This window comes from Nilaparvata lugens, chromosome 8 (assembly GCF_014356525.2).
Source record: "Nilaparvata lugens isolate BPH chromosome 8, ASM1435652v1, whole genome shotgun sequence".
Classification (NCBI taxonomy): domain Eukaryota; kingdom Metazoa; phylum Arthropoda; class Insecta; order Hemiptera; family Delphacidae; genus Nilaparvata; species Nilaparvata lugens.
Window position 1 is genome coordinate 21540260 of NC_052511.1, and position 20839 is coordinate 21561098.

At 33.7% G+C, this 20839-nt stretch overlaps 1 protein-coding gene across 2 annotated transcripts in view; it reads right to left on the reverse strand.

Moving 5' to 3' along the window:
• The window catches only part of LOC111064424 (protein dimmed), a 76313-nt gene that overhangs the window by 36682 nt on the left and 18792 nt on the right, over positions 1-20839 (reverse strand). The window contains exon 1 of one of the 2 annotated variants that reach the window (XM_039434245.1): positions 4862-5373. The exons of the other annotated variant lie outside the window; for it this stretch is intronic. Coding sequence (XP_039290179.1) covers positions 4862-4906 — 45 coding nt within the window. The 5' untranslated portion in view covers positions 4907-5373. Of the gene's footprint in view, positions 1-4861; positions 5374-20839 lie in introns of those variants that run through there. 2 annotated transcript variants of the gene reach the window in all.

Below are 20839 nucleotides of genomic sequence, written 5' to 3' on the forward strand. Positions count from 1 at the left end.
AAATACCATTATTAATGATATTTAAAAGAAATGATTTTATTAAAATGTTAAAAAAAGTTTTAATGATTATTTTAAAGAAAACTACTTGCATTTACAGGTGAATATTAATATAGGGTGAATAGACTAAGCTTCATGACAGCCAATTGAACTCTATAATTGAACTACGATGTATTGTTGAGGAAATTGACAAAGAGGAGAAATAAAAGAAGAGTAAAAAACGCCGATACGATAACGGAACGCCACGACGAACCGTTAAAAAGGTGAGTAACTACTATAGTTGAATTCAACTTAAAAAGTCAGCATCGATGGAATGAGAAGCTATGATGTTTTTTAGATGAGGGATGCTGACAGTTTAAAGTGAATCTCACTGTGGAGTACACGAAGCGACCTTGGCTCAAGGCAATGCTAGACTATAAAGTAGGCGCTTCTTGTTTCATTCTTATTTGCTTTTTTCAACGAAATGTCGTGGTACTTTAATAAGAGAACCAAGAGAAAGAGAGTGGGTAGACAGAGGGACAGTGAGAGAGAGAGGAATAGAATGAGATAGATAGAGAAAGGGTGAAAGAGAAAGAGAGAATAGAGTGCGTGTGAGAGGGAGGGTGGTAGTGAAGCAGAATCCTTTTTCAGACTGAAGTTCATGATTAGCTTTTTCCCGTTGACCCAAAGCCCCAAGATGTAATAGTACTGTAATATAGGTGAAGTTTCTCATAATTTTATAATAATTTATTTTGTGCACCAAACTTCTTAATACTTTTCTCTCGTGATTCTAGGTGCCGTCTGTATTCTCTTCAGATACCTCCCGTTTTACATTCATAATGGCCGGTTGCACAAAAGTCTGTTAAATTTCAATAATGATTAAATGCTAAGAGAACCAATCAGGGTAGGCTCTTTTGAAAAGAGTGCTACGGTACTCTGATTGGTTCTCGTTACATTCAATCATTGATAAAATTCAACATGCTTTTGTGCAACTGGGCTTTAGAGTAATAAAACTAAATTCATGACTTCACAGATGAATCCAATGTACCAAGAATACCTAGTATTTACTACCTAGAATAACTATGGTTACCTAGAATACGAATACAGTACTAGGTATTCTAGGTACCTTGAGATGAATCATTGATGGTTTTAGTCGAGCAAAAAATAAACTGATGCAACTATTTCAAATAGGAGCAAATAAAACCTTTTTAGAAATCAATGTATAACTTGATTAAAGATACAAAAGAATACAAAAAATGGAAAAATCTTATAATCATCTGTGGCTCTCCTTAATTTGGTACCCTAGGCTAAACCTATAAACTCCTTTTGGTGAGTCTGCCTCTGGCATTGAATATGATAAAATTATAGAATATTGGTTAAAACTGTTAAAAATTACTCAAAATGATAACTATTATTGGAAGGTTGTCTTCAAACAGCCATTTAATCAATTAGTGTGATTACTCTCAGCCGAAAGCACCTCAAGTAATTAATTCTCTGCGTTGAAACCTCAAAGGCGGAAATTGCCATGAAAGTGAAATTATTCGGAACTAATTGGCTCAGTTTTATGTAACATCGTCTCGTTAAAACTAATCTCATTACAAATACAGTACCAGTAACTTATCCTTCCCAATGCTAGGTTAACTCACAAGACTAGATGTACGGTGATAAATAGATAGGAAGTAAAGATAAGAAGATTATGAAAAGAGATGAGAAAATCAAGGATAAAGTATGATAACATGGTCATAAAAAGAGATAAGCGAAGTTAATAAACGGATCTGGCGTGTTTTAAGATGAAGAACAAAAATACACATAATAAACAGACAGGAATGTGAAAATTGGTTGTAAATGACGTATTTATCAAGTTCCATAAATATTTATAGTAAGATTAACCTCAAACTGTCTTAATTCCAAATCAATGCTTCCATTCCTTTCCTTTCAACCAATGATGACAGTTTGAAATGAATTTCACTATAGAAACTCTTATCAGAATAAGTACTGAATTTGAAGTGCCGTATAAAATATAAATAGCCAGAGAAGTTTTGCACATAATATAGTATGTTCACTAACAAGTTTTTGTGTTTTATGACAGATTTAAAAGTTTTTCACTGCATGAATCTTGAAATTTTCTAGTTAATAAGTTGAATTATGATGGTGAAGCATAAATGATAAAACAACTAGTAGTTCGCTTGCCTGAACCAGGATTTCTCTATTCGCAGATTTATTTTCTCTACTACAGATTTTTCCATATTTTTTACAGATTTTCAACACATAGACAAAATAATTTATTTATGAGATTCTTTCTCTGAACTGAAATGCAGGAGCCGTAGAATCGTGTAGTACCATTCTGATTGGTACCAGTTATTATTGCTAGACAACCAAACAAAGAGTGACTCGCTAGAACGTCCTAGAGAATTGTTTATAAAAATGTGAAACAACCCTCAAACATCAACAAAAACACAATTATTTGAAACGCTTTTCATCCCAAACACAACTTTTCCATCGATCTCCAAGCTCCCTTTCTATTCTTCTCTATTCTATTCCATTCTTTATGCGTAATTGAAGGTGCAGACAGCTCAAGCTCTATCATGCGGGCTCTATTACAAATAGAGCATAATCTCCAGTCGTAGTTCCGATCTATTCCAGGTAAGACTTCAAGTAAAAATGTCATCGACCTTAATTTCAATTGCAAATCATTCATTTGTTACCTGAATTTACTCCCTCTTTTCCTTTCCCACCTGATAATCACTATATAACGAAGTATATTACAGTTCTATATTTTACTAGCAATCTCTATCGCTGTATAACTATACTGACTTGTGACTTGCTAACTGTGTACACATAACTAATTCTGACCTGCTGCACTGTACATATATATATAATGACTGTCTATCATTAATGACTATGTGTCCAGAGTCATACATACAAAGTATTCTGTTCGTATATTACGGCCATTAAAATTACTATTATCAGCAATTGCGTTTCCGCAGAGAATTATTAATGATAAAAGGACGAGTCTAGAACAAGAGTCCTTTTATACGAGGTGATAAAAAACACATAAATCATCAGGACAGCACATCCTGAATCCTGGATGGCCATTGTTTCTACTGTATTTTTAGATCAGTTGTTGTTTTTGTGTTAAATTGGAGATACCGATTTAAACGCCTCTCAACAAAGGAGAGAACATATTTAGGCCTGATCACAAGTATGCCTATGAAAGGTAACCGCAGTTAAATGAAGTCATCGCATTGTGTCTTAATCATTTATTCGTTCTCGAAGCATTAATTTTTTCAGATGTATAGATGAATTTTATTTATTTATACATAAATTTTACAAAGAAGCACTGATCGGGAGAGAAAAACTAAGGATACTCCTTGTACTATTTTCTCTCCCGAATTTAATAACATTTCAAAAGTCCGAAATAGGGTTATGATTTCACTTTTCCAATAGACGTGCAAGCGGGAGTAGTCAGAACTGTGTGCGCAAAATGTTTACGAGAGCAGGCAGAAAAAGTAATAGTGGAAAAATAAATAGAAACAATAGTGTGAATTAGAAAAGGATGTAATTTTACTAGATTTGATACATGGTGGAGTTTATAAAATATAAGGAGAGAACGGAATGCCAAGGAATGCAGCCCAACGAACGAGGCAAATAGAAAGAGACAAGAAGTCAATAAAAGTTTAGAGAAGACTACCATTTCCTTCACTTCCAGCAATTTACGAGCTACTGTACGTGATAAAATTGCTACCAATTATCACTATAAACTGCATTTTTCCAGGTGAAATAAAAATTTCTTCGCGAGCTGGAAATGAAATTGTAATAACAGTTTCAAATTCCTAGCCGAGAAGCTGTTGATTATTATGACTTAATTTGGTTTGGAGTTATTTTCTACCAAGTTTTCGCTCGATTTTTAATTCTTTAAAGATTTCTGAATTTTTATGGAAAGCAACCCTATCCACTTGATCATTACCATGTTGTATACTATCATGATGTATATTCAATTTCCTTGCTTTATTATTTTATTATACCATATTTATTATAATCGATATATATTATCTTAATCACATCTATTGCGAGATTCATTTATTCATTCTTTTACTTATCATCATATCCCCCAAAATTACAACAATCTATTGCTACTTTGCCAGAAATGTTAAACAAACTAGAAATTTCCGAAAAAACCAACGTAAAATCATTTCTTGTTTTCCATGAAATGTGAGTACGATTGGACATGAGTGCAATAAACTCTATCAGTTGATTGTGAAATCCTGGCGGGAAAGCGTTTCGAATCATTTTAGTCACGTGACACTTGCACGTTTGCCTGTGACTGTGACACTGTAATGACAATCAGTGACGTCTGTGACGAACGAGAATAATTCACATAAAACTTGTGTTCGGATCCTGTAATTTGGAAAATTCTTGCATAGCATTCTAAGTACTGTATTTTGAATCCTTTTTTGAATTAGAATAAATGTGTTATTTTCATTGCCAACACAGTATAATGTTATATTCTGTACAAATATATAACACAATATTTCATTATTACTCCGTAATGATGGATTGAAACTAGAATCAAAAAATCAAAACTGGTCTGGAATTTCTTGATCCATCACGACTTAGCAGCTTGTTGAATACTCTTGAGTGCTATTAAATACTCTGAAGACTTCTGCACAGCAAATAGTGGCAACAACGCAACAAAGGAAATGATTTAGTCACTTTTTTAATACTTTTGACATGAGAAAGCTGAAAATAGCTGGATTACATTAACTTTACCATTCAAAAAAAGTTATTTTTCAACATTTCTATACGTCTCTGAAACCGATATAAAATTTATTAAATTGATTGAAGAATTATTTAACATATAAATTTCTTACGAATTTACAATTACCTTTCTTTTACGAGACGATGTGCGCTCTCCTTTGGTTATATGCATTTTCAAAGGAAACTGTCAAATACTCCACCACGCAAATTCAACTGATTGTCAAATAAGAAGAGTCGAACAAGTTTTTATTGAAATAACACGTATTTTATGAGAGATACAAACCCGTTCAAGGGAAAATGAACACGTTCATGAGAAAAAATAGACACCTTTATGAGAAAAAACAAATACGTCTCGTTTATGAAAAAACAGACACTTCAATGCACTTCACAAACACCAACTTGGAAGTAATATTTGATTCTTGACATTAATATCCATCACTTCAAGAGACAGAAAAGTGAAACTAATATCATAGGAACAATCCGAATCGTGAAAATGACACCTTACTCTTCAAGTAACAGCTAATATCACAAACTATCAATTCGATAGTGTACTAAAAAAGTGACCTTCGTGGAACACAAATACATTCGTGTCAGAACTGTAGTTCGTGTATCAGGCCTAACCTTGATACAAGAGAAGATATTAGTGGATAAGAATTGGAGCCGTATCTGATGTTATTGAAGTATTTCAATAACATTCAACTGTTTTCTATCAGCGTTTTTGCAAAACCAGAAATGGTAGAGTGACCTCGATACTGTTACAATTTAGCCGATTTATGCAGAATCGTCAGAAAAAACATCAATATAAATTGCTTAATTGTGACGAAAATAAGTGGACTTCTTTGGTGACATTTCAAAAGTTGTCATCCTTAGCTAATTGGGATTTCAAGTCGAGGCTGAACTTGAAGTGATCGACAATAAAACGTATTTGATTGTAAAAAAATGGATGAAACACATTTTTTAAATTCATAAACGTTTTGAACCAAAACACTAACAATAATCGAACTCACAAGTTTCCATTAGAAGTATTATTTGTTAAATCATTTTCTCAAAATATCCTTTTAATAAATTTGAAACCCAACCAACTCGAAAAATGTCGTCAATAGTCATTCTAAACACTACTGACCTACTTGACACCCACCAAAATATGAGATATATGTTAATAGAGTTAAAGTGAGTTCGGATATGTAATTAAAATTCAAATCCTCTGAAAATTCATTTAGGATATAGTAGTTTATCCATACATGTACGTAAGAAAAATCATTAAAATGAAGTAAATTTCTTGAAATCAACAGCAGCTAAAAGCAACAGTTGATTGGTAAGTGAGCACTACCAATTTGATGTGAATCCTTGCTTCTGATTAGTCGAAATAATAAAATGGAGGCTCTCGAACTCACTAGCCAATCAGCTGGCTTCTTGAATTTGGAAGCTTTCTACGTCACTAATGTCGCTTTGTCATTGGTCAGTGATTGCTAGATTCTCCATTTTATACCTTATACGCAACAATTTATTATAATATTTTGCCTTTATTTGGTTATTGTGATTGATGATGATTGAAATTCAGGAGTAAACTGAATTACTAATAAGTGATTACATAGCAGAAAATATTAAGCTTCAAAATTGGAAATAGTGTTAGTAGCCTACAATTACACAGGCTATAAAATCACAAGTTAGAAGCCATGAAATATATATGCAAAAGCCATACACAAACCATATACAGAAACTTCAAATTCATCATAAATGTAACAATCATGGTTTTTTCTATTCATAGCCCATTTCACATTCAAATGTAATTATCCATAGATGTATATGCAACATCACTTACTGAACCAAGAACATAGAATTAGAAGATCTTCTAAACGTAGAGATTTGCTCATATTATAATAAAAAATTGCGTAACTGAGAAAGTAGTCCAGTTACAATTTTACTACATATTGTTCGAATCTAGAGCAGGCCATATTGCAACAGAATCGTCATTGTAAATTTGAGAACAATTTTCACAAGTGAAGTGATGAGACTGCATTTTGAATCTATTAATAGCAACAATTATTTTAAAAACAATACTAAAATCACCGTTCTGGCAACTGGATTGAATTCCAGTGACCCTGAATTATTGATATTATTGAAAAAGTTGAGTAAGAGTAGGTCTGTATTCCTGGAGATCAAAAAATCAATCAGCAACAGCAGGAAAGCTGAAATCACATGTTAATTGTAAAAATTCAAGAAACCCTTCGATAAAATATTAAAGAGAACTCAGAGAATTGATTATTGTATCCCATTTATAATTCATATTATTAATAATTCTAGTTTGTATTGAATAGTTGCATATTACTAATAATTCTAGTTTGTATTAAATAGTTGCATATTACTAGAGTATGTTGTATTTTATTTTCAATAAGTAAATCGCAAAAATTCAACCGAACTTCAGTCTCCACATGAAAGTTCATAGAAGAGGATGTTCATGAAAATTAACTTCCAATCAAATACCAAACAAGAGAAATTGGATTACCTATTGCTATTGGAATACATTTCATAGTCGCTGAACAATATATTTTCATTTATACAGAATTGCACTTGCAACGAATATAAACTGGAACACAACTGGACTCTGGAAACATATTGGGAGGATAAATACTATTCATAGTCTCTGAATAATAAATTTTCATATTCACAAAATTGTATTTGTAACGGATATTTGAATTCAAAGCAACTGGATCATGGAAAGAGACATGTCCCCAAACAATAGACCTTTGAGGGGGCCGAGCCTAACCCTAAAGTGACCCACCTCAATCAATCACACACAAATTTCACTTCACAATCACCTACCGCCCCATTTTGATCTCACAAGATAAATAACACTACAGTATTACATTAATCACCGATAACTTCCCGTTCCTCTAATCATTTACGAGCCAGATTACAATGAATTATTCCGATATGAGAACGTTTGATCCAATTTCTTCCGAGAGATCACGAAGAAAGAAAATATACGTAACTCGTGAAACTTGATTTCATCCACTCAAGAAGAGAGATGGGAAATTATTACGAATTAAAAACCCCGAAGAAATTAATAGGCCAGAAGAATGATACCACGGTAAGCAATATTTTAATTCAACAACTCCCATAGATTTTACTCAATTGTGATACATTCTGTGATTCATTTAGAGTATAACATCAGCCTTCAAAATTCAAAATTTCAATTCATTATTCCTGGACCGAAAATCGAGTGACGAAGCAGTGTGTGACTATATAACCTTACCTTTTGGACAACATTAACATTTTATCAAAATTTTTGGAGAGAAATAGTACAGGCTCAGCCTAGTTTTTCCTCCATGTTCTATTGTATTATGATTATAGTGTTTTATACAATAAATGAATAATAAATGAATTAAATTGACAAGCGAGATAAAAATTGATAAAGGATTAAGAAATTCGGAAGGAGAAAATTGAAGGAGCTAGTAGAGATAATATTCTACATTATGATTCGTGAACTTTGATTTCATTTCGTCCAACCGACAAGAGAGATGAAAAATGATAACGTATTGAGAAATTTCGAGGAGATGAAGAATGGAGAATGCAGAATCTTTGACCGCACCCACTCAAAGATTGGGAAAGCAAGCTTTAAAATACCATTGCACTTCTCTCTCTTACTCTCACTCTATGTGGGTGCGTTTCAAAAACAAGATCACTTTCTACGACATTTCGCGCTAACTATATCTTTTACTCCAATTATTTCGTATACCTGTATCCGTCTTTATAAATATATTGTGTATGCTCATGATAATATCTATATCAAGAATATATTGTGTGGACTCTCGTACGCGCATGGTAAGTCACACGCGTCTCTCTCACCTGAGACCTGACTTAGTCAGTGACTAGTCAGTGAGGGTTGGGTCAGTCAGTCAGTCAGTGAATGGCCGAAACTAGTTTACTGATCAATCAGCCAGCATACCAGGCCGGCGTTGAGATGATTGTGGAGTTCGCACTTTCACATTTACAACGGTTATTATTTTGCCGTAATAAATTGTGTTGCGAATTTATTATTCAGATTGAATGCCGCACTGAATAGTATCATTATCTGTGTAATATATCAATCTTCAACTCAATATCATTAGGGTTCGACTCTCTACACCACGAGTGGTGCAGATTTTTTGCAATGATGATGCCTACATGAGCACTAGGCTTGTGCGTGGCTAATGATGTGAGATGAGTGGGCTACAGTTGAAATAACTTTGAAAAGGATTAACATCTTGAATGAGAAACAATCCTAGGAGATTCATTTGTTTATTGGACTAGTTCTACATTCCCAATGCGTCATCTTTGGAGACTTTTGTAGAAAAAAATAGTTCCACATTGGACCTATACCTCTTACCACATTTCTGCTTCAACGGGCTTGAATTGAACTAGAGTAATACTATTATTGTACTTATACTATACTGTACATAATCAAAGTAATCAGTATTTTTAATTGGAAAATTTGAAGACAATTCAAGTGGGCTGGCAAAGTAGGCTATTAAGATTATTCTACTCCAAGTTTGGATTTGGTTTCTTATTGAGTCAATATGAGTTTTTATTGGCAAATTTGGAAACAATTGATCAAGTAGGCGGTCATGGTAGGCTTGTAGGATTATTCTACCTTGACTTAAGTATCTAGTTTGGATTTGGTTTCTTTTTGAGTCAATATTTTTATAGAAAAAAATGGTGGATATTGAGTATGTGTGCAACCCCAATACCCCTGGACCAATAACCAACATAAAATTACCCTGAGAGACAAAATGAAACGATTATATTAATCCAAATCCATCCTCCTTAGCAAAAACTGACTTTTATTGTATTTGATCAAAATGATCGATGAAGGAAGTAATGACAGTACATTTGCTAAACCACAATTGGACAAATGAAAGTATACCAAATGAAAGTCCACCATACCTTTAGCAAAAACTACAGTAACTAGAAAAACATGTTTCATATAGTTACTGTAGCAAAAACGAACTCAACCAAAATGAAATGTTAGATAAACGAATTAATAACTGCTTATCCACCTAACCACAATTGGACCAATGAAATGATACCAAAGAAAATCACAGTATTCCATATCTGCTGAACGTGTAGTTTGGCACGCTGTTAGAAGCGACACGCATCCACGGATTTCAGCTTGCTCCTCATACTATCTCATGTCGTTTTTTATGCCGATTATACCAAAACGGACGCAACAAGAGTAGACCTATCACAGTAATCCAAATCTTCAAATCCACTTTTTCTTGGAGCAAAAACCGGAGGCGATAAGTGCATTGGCGTGGAAAAATGGCGAAATTGAAACCGGGGGTGTGGCTGGCTGGCTAGGCTCACTAAACTCGACGGCGGTTTAAAAAGGCGCTCACATAACGGGGACCTGCTCTGTTGCGCGCTTGCGCGTGTGTCAGCAAATCTAGGCCGCTGCCAATAATGATAATAGTAATAACAATCATTTCTAAATAGCCGAATCTTGCTGATGGCTATGCTGCGCTAAGCTCGAGTCAGCGACTTACAAGTATAGCTTTACAATTTAGATATGGAGTTTACAAGGAATGAGGAGTGTAAAGTAAACCATCATAACAGGAGGATAATATACAGGTATACTGAGGTGCTGATTTAGTGCAGCAGAGCTTGATTTTGATATTCATAGTGGAAAGATGTTGAGAGGAGCATTAGTGGAAACGGAAAGAGTAGAAGAGTATAGAATAGTGAATAGGAGTAGAAAGTAAACGAATTAATAGAAGAGTGAGAGAGAGAGAGAGGTAAAGATGAAATTGGATACTAGTGAAGTATTGAACTATAGAGTTAGCTAGCACATGAAAATTCATAGAATCATTTTTGGAATAAGGCATAGTATAGTGGGTATAGTAGAAACGAATGTATGAATATAGTAATGAGGAGTAGTAAGCAGACTAGATCCAATAATTGTACTGATCTAGATCTAGTAATCATACTAGACTGTAGGAGAGTTAACTGGAATTTGATTGGGTCTATGAGTGGAATTGTATTGAGGGAGGCCTACTGGTAAAGTATTAAGTAGCAGAGTTCCAGATTTGATGGAGTGAATAAGAATTAGTAATAAGAAATATCATTTGAAATAAACTATAAAGAAGAACAGTGAATGCATACTATTTTATCTACTTGGTAATTGTAACTACTGTGAATATTTTCTGACAAGTTTCATGTTCCTTCCAAGTCCTGTGCTTGTGCTTGTGTAATGCAAAGGAAGGAATCTGATGATAAATGACTGGACCTACACTTTCAGGTAAACTCCGATTCACCGAGAAGTGCTTTCAACTTTTAAAATCTGCCAGTTAGTGGAGATGGCCTCCATCAATCACCCTTTCAACAGACGTACCGAGAGAACGTCACTGCGTTATTTGTACAGTATTATGCAGACTCTTGACAGACGCTCTGCAGACTCGTACACCAATGAAAGTGGTACACTTTGTGCCTGTTACGGTAGGCTGGCTATGTGGCATCCATAACTCATAACATAACCATGTCTTCCGGCTTCTGTCACTTATATACAGGTGATTCACTATCACTTACTTCTTCTCCTTCTCATTCTTTCCTCATTCTTCTCGTTCTCCTCCGCTTCTTCTTCTTCTTCTTCTCCTTCATTCTTTTCCACTTCCCATTATACTCCTTCTTAAGCTCATACTCCTTCTTTTTGTGCTTCTTCTCCTTCTTCTCAATTTTTCTCCCTCTCCTTATCCTTTCACCTCCCTTTTCTTCTTCTTCTTCTTCTTCTTCTTCTTCCTCTTCTTCTTCTTCTTCTTCTTCTCCTTCTTCTTCTTCTTCTTCTTCTTCTTCTTCTTCTTCTTCTTCTTCTTCTTCTTCTTCTTCTTCTTCTCTTCTTCTTCTTCTTCGTCTTCTTCTGTTTCTTCTTAGGCGTTAGAGTTTGCAGGTCACAACTGATCAATTACAGGGCCTCTAACATGACCAAACGACCGCTTTTTAGGCAGCCGGGACCGACAACTAAACATGTCCATCCGAATCACGGGAGTGGTCCGAGAAAAATATCTTTACTATATCACACTCTTAAACAAGAATTTAACGTTATTTCTACCAGTGAATAAGTAACTCAAGAGACTATTTCTTGTATTGAAGTCAACCTTTTAATTGTGTGTCAGGAGCCCGCTCACATCACTAATATAGTTTTCGTCTCTATTTTTTACGCCCGGCAAATAGACCTTCCAAAAGAAGCTACAAAATACAATAGAGAGGTCAGTACGTGGAGGAATCAGCAGTTCAAGTTCAAAGTCTTCTTCTTTTTTGAAAGGCTGGTGCCTACCAAATAGTGGCTAGCCTTCTCATGAATGAGACTCACGTAGGCCTACTTGTACTAACGGTTCTCCAATGTGACGTCGCGTTCTCCACTTCAACTCAGCTGTTTTCTGAGTGCTTATCACAACAAAGTAATTATCGCAATTTTACAACGTATATGGACTGGGACACTGCGACAATACAAACTGTTTTCAATCTGAATTCTCAGGGCCGTTTTCAACCTGAAAATTCAGGCCAATTAAGGACTGTGTACTCACTTTCAGTACAGGTACCCTCAGCACCCTAAGCATTTTAAAAATTTAGTTTTTCATTCTCTTAGCTATTGTGAACTTACGTAACATTTATGAATGTAGCATGGTCGAAGATGAACCCCATACATATGGGGTTCTGAATATGTTAATTGTTTATTTTTTCCATTATAATGTAGTGCTAGTATGCAATGGTTCTTGCAAGACCTGGCAATACATTGTCATTTGTGATAAACAATCAATAAACAATCAATCAATCAATCAATCAATCAATCAATCAATCAATCAATCATACATTTCATAAACGCCCTGCTGTCTAATGAACTACTGTTTTGACGGACAGAAAAAAATACAATCGGTTCCCAAGGGAGTATTCACTAATTTTCATCAGAGCAATGTATGAACACTCCAACGATATTCCAATTCTGCTCAGCAGAGAAGATATTCATTGCATTTTTTTATTGCGGATGATGCTCACATGAGCTTTTCACTTGTGCTTGGGTACTGGAAAGTGCATTTGTGAATGAAATTGATGAGATATCAAACGTCCATGCCATCGGAGGGACTCGAACCCACGAGCCAGGCGATGCTAGCAAACCAATGTTTGTAACGCTCCTACTACTAGACCAACCCGGCCGGCGTTAGCGGGCCATCAGGGAGGAAAGAATATAAGGAAAAACAGGAGGTTCTGGAGAATTTGGGATGATCGTTTATGAGGTTTTTAATTTATCGTCAAACTTGAAAGTGGAGAATCACAATGATGTATCCAAATAAAAATTTTCACTATCAAGAATTGAATGTAATACTCTCTAGTAGGCCTGTGTAAAGACATAGTGGAGGTTGTGGACTTTTGGTACGATATTTGCAACATTTGCCCAACATAAACAAACCAGTATTATAATATTGAGGTGAATTCCCACATTTCAGTATCAGTGTGCGTTTCCGGTTCAGTGAAAATATTCTGCAATGAGTTTCAATGGGAGGATTTCTACTCGGCCGGCGACAACACGGACACTGATACTGATACGTGCAAATCCACCTTTAAACGACAAAACTCTTAATATTCAAATTTTTCCAAAATGAATAGCATATTATTTGAAAAGGGCCTTCTTGGGAGAAAGCTTTTATGACAACTTTGCTCATTGTTCAACTGTATGCAGTATAGAATGTAATAATTGATCTACATTGTAGTTACATTCTATACTCACTGACTGTATGATTTATTCTGTTTTCCTCTTTGTAAGAATTTTCCTTTTGACAACCAAGATATGATGTGAAAAATTATTATAAAATTGTACGGGTACAACAGTACCAATATAAGCTCCAATATAGGCTACTTTAGTTGATATTTGATAGATGATCTATAATTTCCAATTCAAACGATTAAACCTTTGTAGATAAAATATTAAATTCAAATTAAACTTTATATACATATCAGAAGCAATGCAACTACCAAGAGGGTGAATTATTTGGAAAAATGAGAGAGATTTGAATTCAACTTAACCTTAACCTTCAAAACTCTCCTTGTACTGAATGACCTTGAACCTGAATTCCCGTTTCTGACATTTCCACATTGACGACGAATTTCCATAATTCTACAGATCACATTAAACCTCTCTCTTACTATTCCTCTCTTCTTATCTTCATCATCTTAACAATTGGTGATTATTGTTGCCATGCTTGCACATAGCATCCTTGAACCAAATATGACTTCTAAACTTTCTCTTCTTTAAATTCTTTCACGTAAACTGAATCATCCACATTCATTTGGAGTATAACTACATAAGTAGTATGTACTGATTTATGTGTCTTACAAATGTAAACTGAACAATGATATTCGTTCATTTGAAGTAAAACTGTATATATTTGAACCTAAACGTGTGATAGAAGCTTCAATTTAATCATTCGATACATTCATATGGAGCAGAACTATATACAGGTACTAAAATATTGTGTGGTACCTTCATATCAAACAATACAGACATGAATTCAGACTACATGAGTGACGTATGAGGTCTATATTTCAATGTAATGTGTATCAAGTCATCTTCAGCATAGAAACAGCCTGCTTATGTTTGATCTAGATGACAGATGAAATCACTGTTTGTACTGCAGTTGATCTTTGTCGTGAAATTTGAAAGCAGGTCAATGTCGCCATATTCTTTTAAACTACAGTTGAAATTGTTTGCGTATTTACTGTGCTAGTAAATTAAAGTAGTTTGGACCTGTATAAATAATAAGATTATTTCGATTTTTTTAAATTGATATTTATTTATTCATTCATGCAATAAGTACATCATAAAAATGATAGGGAGATAAAAAATAAGAATAAATAAAAATAGAAAATAAGAAAAGTTTTCATTTAACAATAAATATTGAAGGAAACTCTGTATTTTATTTATCTATTTATTCATTTATTTATCACATTATGTACAAATACTTGACATGAAGAATGGCACAACACTTCTAATTTCAACCGAAAACACTGGATATTTGTAGTGCATTGGGAAAGTTCCATACTTTCAGCTTCAAGAGGGATTTATCATAGAATTGATATCAATTTTGATTCATCAGGGATCGAGATTTCGGATGTTCGAATACATAAATGATGAAGGAATCAAAATCTCTTATAAGACACATTACGGAAAGGGAGGCAAAGTCGGTGATAGATTATAGTACTATAGACTATAAAAAGTTTAATAATGGAGGAAAAAATAAAAGAGGATATACAAAATAGATATAGATGACATTACAATAATTGAATATAACTTAGCTATCAAAAGATTTAGACAATTATAAATGGGATTATGACCATTGATAGTTTGGCAGGATCTACTATAATGATTGATGGTATTAAAATCATAGAATATCAATATAGAAAGCGTCCTTATTCTCTTCCAAACACAAACCATAAAATTCGACATTAATTCATCAACATAAGACGTTCTGGAAATTCAACCATTAAAACGCACCACATACCATCAACACAAGACGTGTTAAAAATTCAATGAGATTGATTTTCCCCTATGACAAATCACATTCATAAATGTTATGCTAATAATTGATAAATAATGATAGGCTACAAGAAAATATCACATTAGCGATAACGTTTCGAATGTTAGGCCCGTCTGGATTGAATAGATGAGAAGATATTATCCTCGGCCGAGATGAGAAGATATATCCGTGCTTAGATTGAATGCTAAATGTGAGAAACTTGTTTTATAGAGGTGTTTTGCCTATCACTGAATAGAATACAGTCCTAAATTAGCTGTCTAATAAATTTCACTTCTCTAATGAGAATCACTATAAACTTACAGCATTCTCTACAACCCTATCAATGCTTTCCATTGATCCAATGCTGACAGTACGTAGTGTATAAAGCCGAGTCGTAAACCAGTGTGTGAAACGGGTGTTTTCTTTTCTAAACGGTTTCTTTTCTGCAGCCATTTGTCTAATCTATCATCGTGTTTATCATTTTCTATTTTGATCCTAGATAATTAAATGATGAATGTTCCTAGTTCATCCAAGTGCTAGTTGAAAATGATGAATGTGGGTGACTCGGAAATGATAAACAAAGCGGTAGCCTAATGCAATTCTTCTGATAACGCCCACATTATTTTCAATAGTATTATACAATATTCGTAGAGTCATAGTTTATTCCTACTTGTAGACGGTAGGCCATTTACTTAATTACACCTTGTTGAAAAGTATCATTAATTATTTCAATTAATAGTAATTTATCCATAAATATAGATAAGTATCATAAATATGTCATGCAAATATAAATTATTTTATTTTGGACCGTATTAATAATATCGAGTAGCCATTCTAATTTTCTTCCAATTGTATAATCATTGATTCATCTCATTAGCTGAATTTTTCTGTCATTATTACTATCCTATACTACAGTAACTATATACCCTATGGTTATAGATGTTCGTAAGTTCGAACCTTATACTATGACGTATGTACCTTGTGATTATTGATACTTTTGTGGATTGGACCAACGGATTTGACTTCGAAATTCATAATAACAAATTTGTTTAAATCTCTATAATTATAACACTAATTATATATTTACTATTGTTCTAATTGTATATTTACACTATGATAAATGCTATGGTAGTAATGAAACTCATTGAAGACTAGCCACTCATAACTTTATCATGAAAGATGCTGACATGCCTGCAACTAGCCAATGATAGCTTCTATCGAAGTTGCTAATACAATATTTACGAACTTCTGAAAAGGATGAAGATCAATGCAGAAGCAAGTAAACGGCAATTGAACCCAAGATAATCAATGAAATTGATAGCTTATCAAATTTTCGAATGAATTACAACCACTGAACCGTGTACCTACATTATATGCCGAGCAGAATAGTGATTAAACTATTGAACTACTAGATTGAACTCAAGTTAAAACATTAGTAGTAGTACTCTTTTGTCTGTTTTCTGTTTAGGGCTACTTGTAATATAAATATAAATACAAATCTCAGTACCCTTATTTGAATTATTTATTGGACTTGAAAATGGCATGAATGTCCGAAACATGTTGTGATAAAATAATTCAAAGAAGGGTACTGAAATTATTTTGTATTTCTATTTACAGTGGTTTTTTGTCTGTAGTGTATTCCTATCAAGATTACATCTATAAGAACTACAAAAAGCCATAGTTTTAACTTCATAGTAATGAAGTTAATTTATTGTCTACGATAAAAATTGTATCGGTTTCAATCAATTTGATAAAAGTATTGTCAGTGATAATACTTTATCATTTGTTTAACTGTCATATTTATGGGGCATAGTGTTTGAATGCCATTTATATTATTGTGTATCGAGTATAGGACATGAGGGCAAATTCATAAATACTTTTGAAATGTTGTTGCTGAATTTGTTTAATTTCTCAAAAAACAAAGTCCACCCTTCAGCTGTTCCACATTGCAGCAATATTGATATCTTAATATTCAATCATTATTAGTTAAGAAGAAGGGATAACAGTCTCGTAACAAGTGCATGAGATTATTTGCGCTTATAAAATGAGTTCTTTGGAAATGTTTTTTTTAAATCTTGGACAGGCTTCTTAAATGTATTAGATTCTATGAATCTCAATTTGAAGTTTCATGATCATAAACCTCATAATATAATGAAAAGTTTAATGAAATGACTTATAAACTTTATTTGATATCTTAATGGAGAATCACCATAAAAATTAACTAATCGGCTTTATGTGGCAAGGCAATAAAATCAGCTTATCTTGAATTATAGCTACTTACTTTCATCAAATAGGTCGTACGAAGGTAATACATAACTTATTTAATATATTCTAAATCAAGGTAGTTTTGATTTTAATAACAGATTTATACTAAAACTCATCCTTTCCCATACTAAACTATAATTATTAAAGTGCCATCATCTTATACACTTTACACACTAAAATATTTTTAATGTAAAAATGTGCTGTTATCAAATGAAAGTCATCAGTAGCATAGCAAGAAATTTGTTTGATGCAAGCATTAAGAGCTTAATTTCAACTTTCACTGGGGAACCACTGTATTTGTAAATGTCAGAGCAACACCGTACAACATTGAGACGGCTACCGATAACCATCACATCTTACTTGTTACTTCAATGCCTTCTAGATTATCCATCCCATTTTCCCACTATATTGAGAATTGAGATTGACTCTCTCAATTGGCAGCATTGGTTGAATGGGGAGCATTGATGTTTATTCATAAGAAACGCTGACAGTTTAAAGTCACTCTCACTGTACTATGATTCATTGAAAGCTGTCAGCATTGTTTGAATGGAAAGCATTGATGTAATTCATAGGAAATGCTGACAATCCTCTCCAAAGCTGACTTCTCGCTCGATTTTAATGTTGCACTTTTTCGCTGTTCAATACAGGAAGTGCCCTGTCAATTTCAGGATTGTGATTGGTCCAATTATTCGATCGTCCTTTCACTCACTCTCTCTCTCTCTCTCTCTCTCAGTTTGGCATCGCCAGTCGCCCACAACTCTCTCTTTTCATTGCCAAGGTGGATCAATTTGCCATCATAATCATCATCATCATCATCATTGAACGCGCAACTTTCTAAATTCTTAGCAAGCGGCATTTCAATAGTGACCGACCAATTTACGTTGCATTGGACTATTGTTTCCGAGCGGAGAATATCAATTTATGACTTGATTCAATAGAATCATATACATTATCAAGTTGATTATGGGATTCACTTAAAACAGTCATCTATAGTTCAATGGGGAGCATTGATGCTATTCGTAAGGTATGCTGACAGTTGAAAATGAATCTCACCAAAGAATAATTCAATTCTCAAACTTTCAAGCTTGACGTAATCGAATCTATTCTGTCATAAAATAAAAATTAACGACTATTATCACACTGAATCAATTTAAATTTCTCTTTATATTTTTAATACTTATGATACGTTGAACAAGATTGGGAAATTCATACAATGATTTTTTATAGCAATCAAAACGCAGAAAGGAGTAAGCAAAAATCTGTAAGATCAGCATCATGATTATGAAGAGATGATAATGAATAAATAATGAGGAACGGGATGTCTCAAGACTAGAGTGGAACAATATTCGATAGCGGATTATATGAGCATTATTTAATTAGTGTGTATTGGAACAGCACAATGTACATCTTCAACTATTCTAGTACCTACAAGAGTTTCATTAGTTTGAGTATAGTTATTTTTGCATTCATAACTATTTAAAGCCGAATACCACAATATAAGCTGACAACTATTCAACAAACAAGCTAAAACTACGGTTTAAATTAATGTTTGATGCTTTATGAAAAAAGTTGAATAGAAAATTCATAGGATAATACCTTAACCCTAGTCCACTCACTATGTATTCTTTTTGTAGCTTCTAAGTATTTTTTTATGTAGCTATATCTTATGAAACCTCGTTTAAATAAATGGGTCATCAAACCATCCAAAGTCCGTTATTCCTCAGTTTTCTAACCAGATTCCAAACATAAACTGTCAACCATAGCAGCATCAATACAGAAGAAAATAGATAGTTGCAGCATCACTATCTGACCATAAACATTCTCAATGTTTTCTTAGTCGGCAGTTAAATTACCCAAGTATGTCAGTGAATGGTAGACGCATAGAAATATTTAGAGCCGTTAAATTATGATTTAGAAGCGGATCGGTACCATGGTATTATGTTGAATTAGTAACGGCCACTGTCGACTAGTTGAAGTAAATCTAATCAACGGCTTCAACGACTCAAATATTTAGTTGAAATAATAATCATCAACTTAATTCCCAACAAGATAGGACGGATACAACTGACATTTTTGTTCATTGACTAGGAAAGTAGTAGACAATATAATACAACAAAGTGACAGGGATGCAGACGCATTATTTTCCGTTAAGCAAATACGTTAACCGTTAAGAGTAAACTACTTTATCGATGTCGTCTCAACTAGTTTATCAACTAGACTACCAAAATTTCAACTAGTTTCGAAACGTTGATTCACGGACAGTTTTTTTCGTTAACTATTATCCTAACTTCCGTGTTGCTAGTAAGAGGTACCGGCCTTTCACTTTCTATATCTGTAACAATACTGACAATCATCTCTGATCTGAAATTGTTTTTGTGGCTCGAAATAGGCAGACAGCAGTAGCCTGGCACTAATAATAATAATACAGTTCTGTCTCATGACTTTCCATGTTTACGAGTGGTCTAGCAGTCACTTGAAATGATTTCATGTTAACGAGTTGATTACAAGTTAGACTAGGTTGTTGAATGTGGGTAAAGTGGGTTGTTAAGGTATTTTTGACCGGATCTTCTAGTTTCATCCTGAGCTGGGATGAATTGGAATTGAAATACTTTTCAAGGATTTACTTGTTTGAAAAGAGAATGACGGGAATCTCCTATTAATCTGTCTCATTGGAAGAAAGAATTTGTCTTTTCAAAGGATTTCAAAGAAGTCAATCAACAAAGGAGATTTAGGACTTAAAAAATCATAAAAAGATTTACAATGAAAAAAGCCAGAAAAGAGAATGAAAAAATACAATTTGGAGGGAGAGTAGAAGTTAGAAAGAGAAAACATGATTAGAGGAGTAGACGGAGGAGAGGGATGAGGAAGTGATGGTAGAGAAGAAAGAGGGGGAAGAGAAGGAAGAGGTGGTAGGGGGAGGAGTTTGATTGATTGATTGAGTACTTTATTTATGTAGATTACAATATATACTGGCTTATACACTTATATACAATAGCTTACAATACAACAAAGTTATAGATGAATTTACATAATATAGACTAAGAAAATAACTATTGAACTGTATATGATATGAAAAAGCAATTTGTAATATAATAACTATAGATAATAATCATATTGTTATGCATCTACATAAATTGGCGGAGCTTTGGACATATCAATGTCCATTCTTTGGGAAGAATATTAAAAATATCCTCCCCACTAACTCTCTACCAAAGACGAATAACTCTCTAACTCACTAACTCTCTACCAAGGAGTAGGAGACGAATGGGAGAAAAGGGAAATTGAGAAGTGAAATG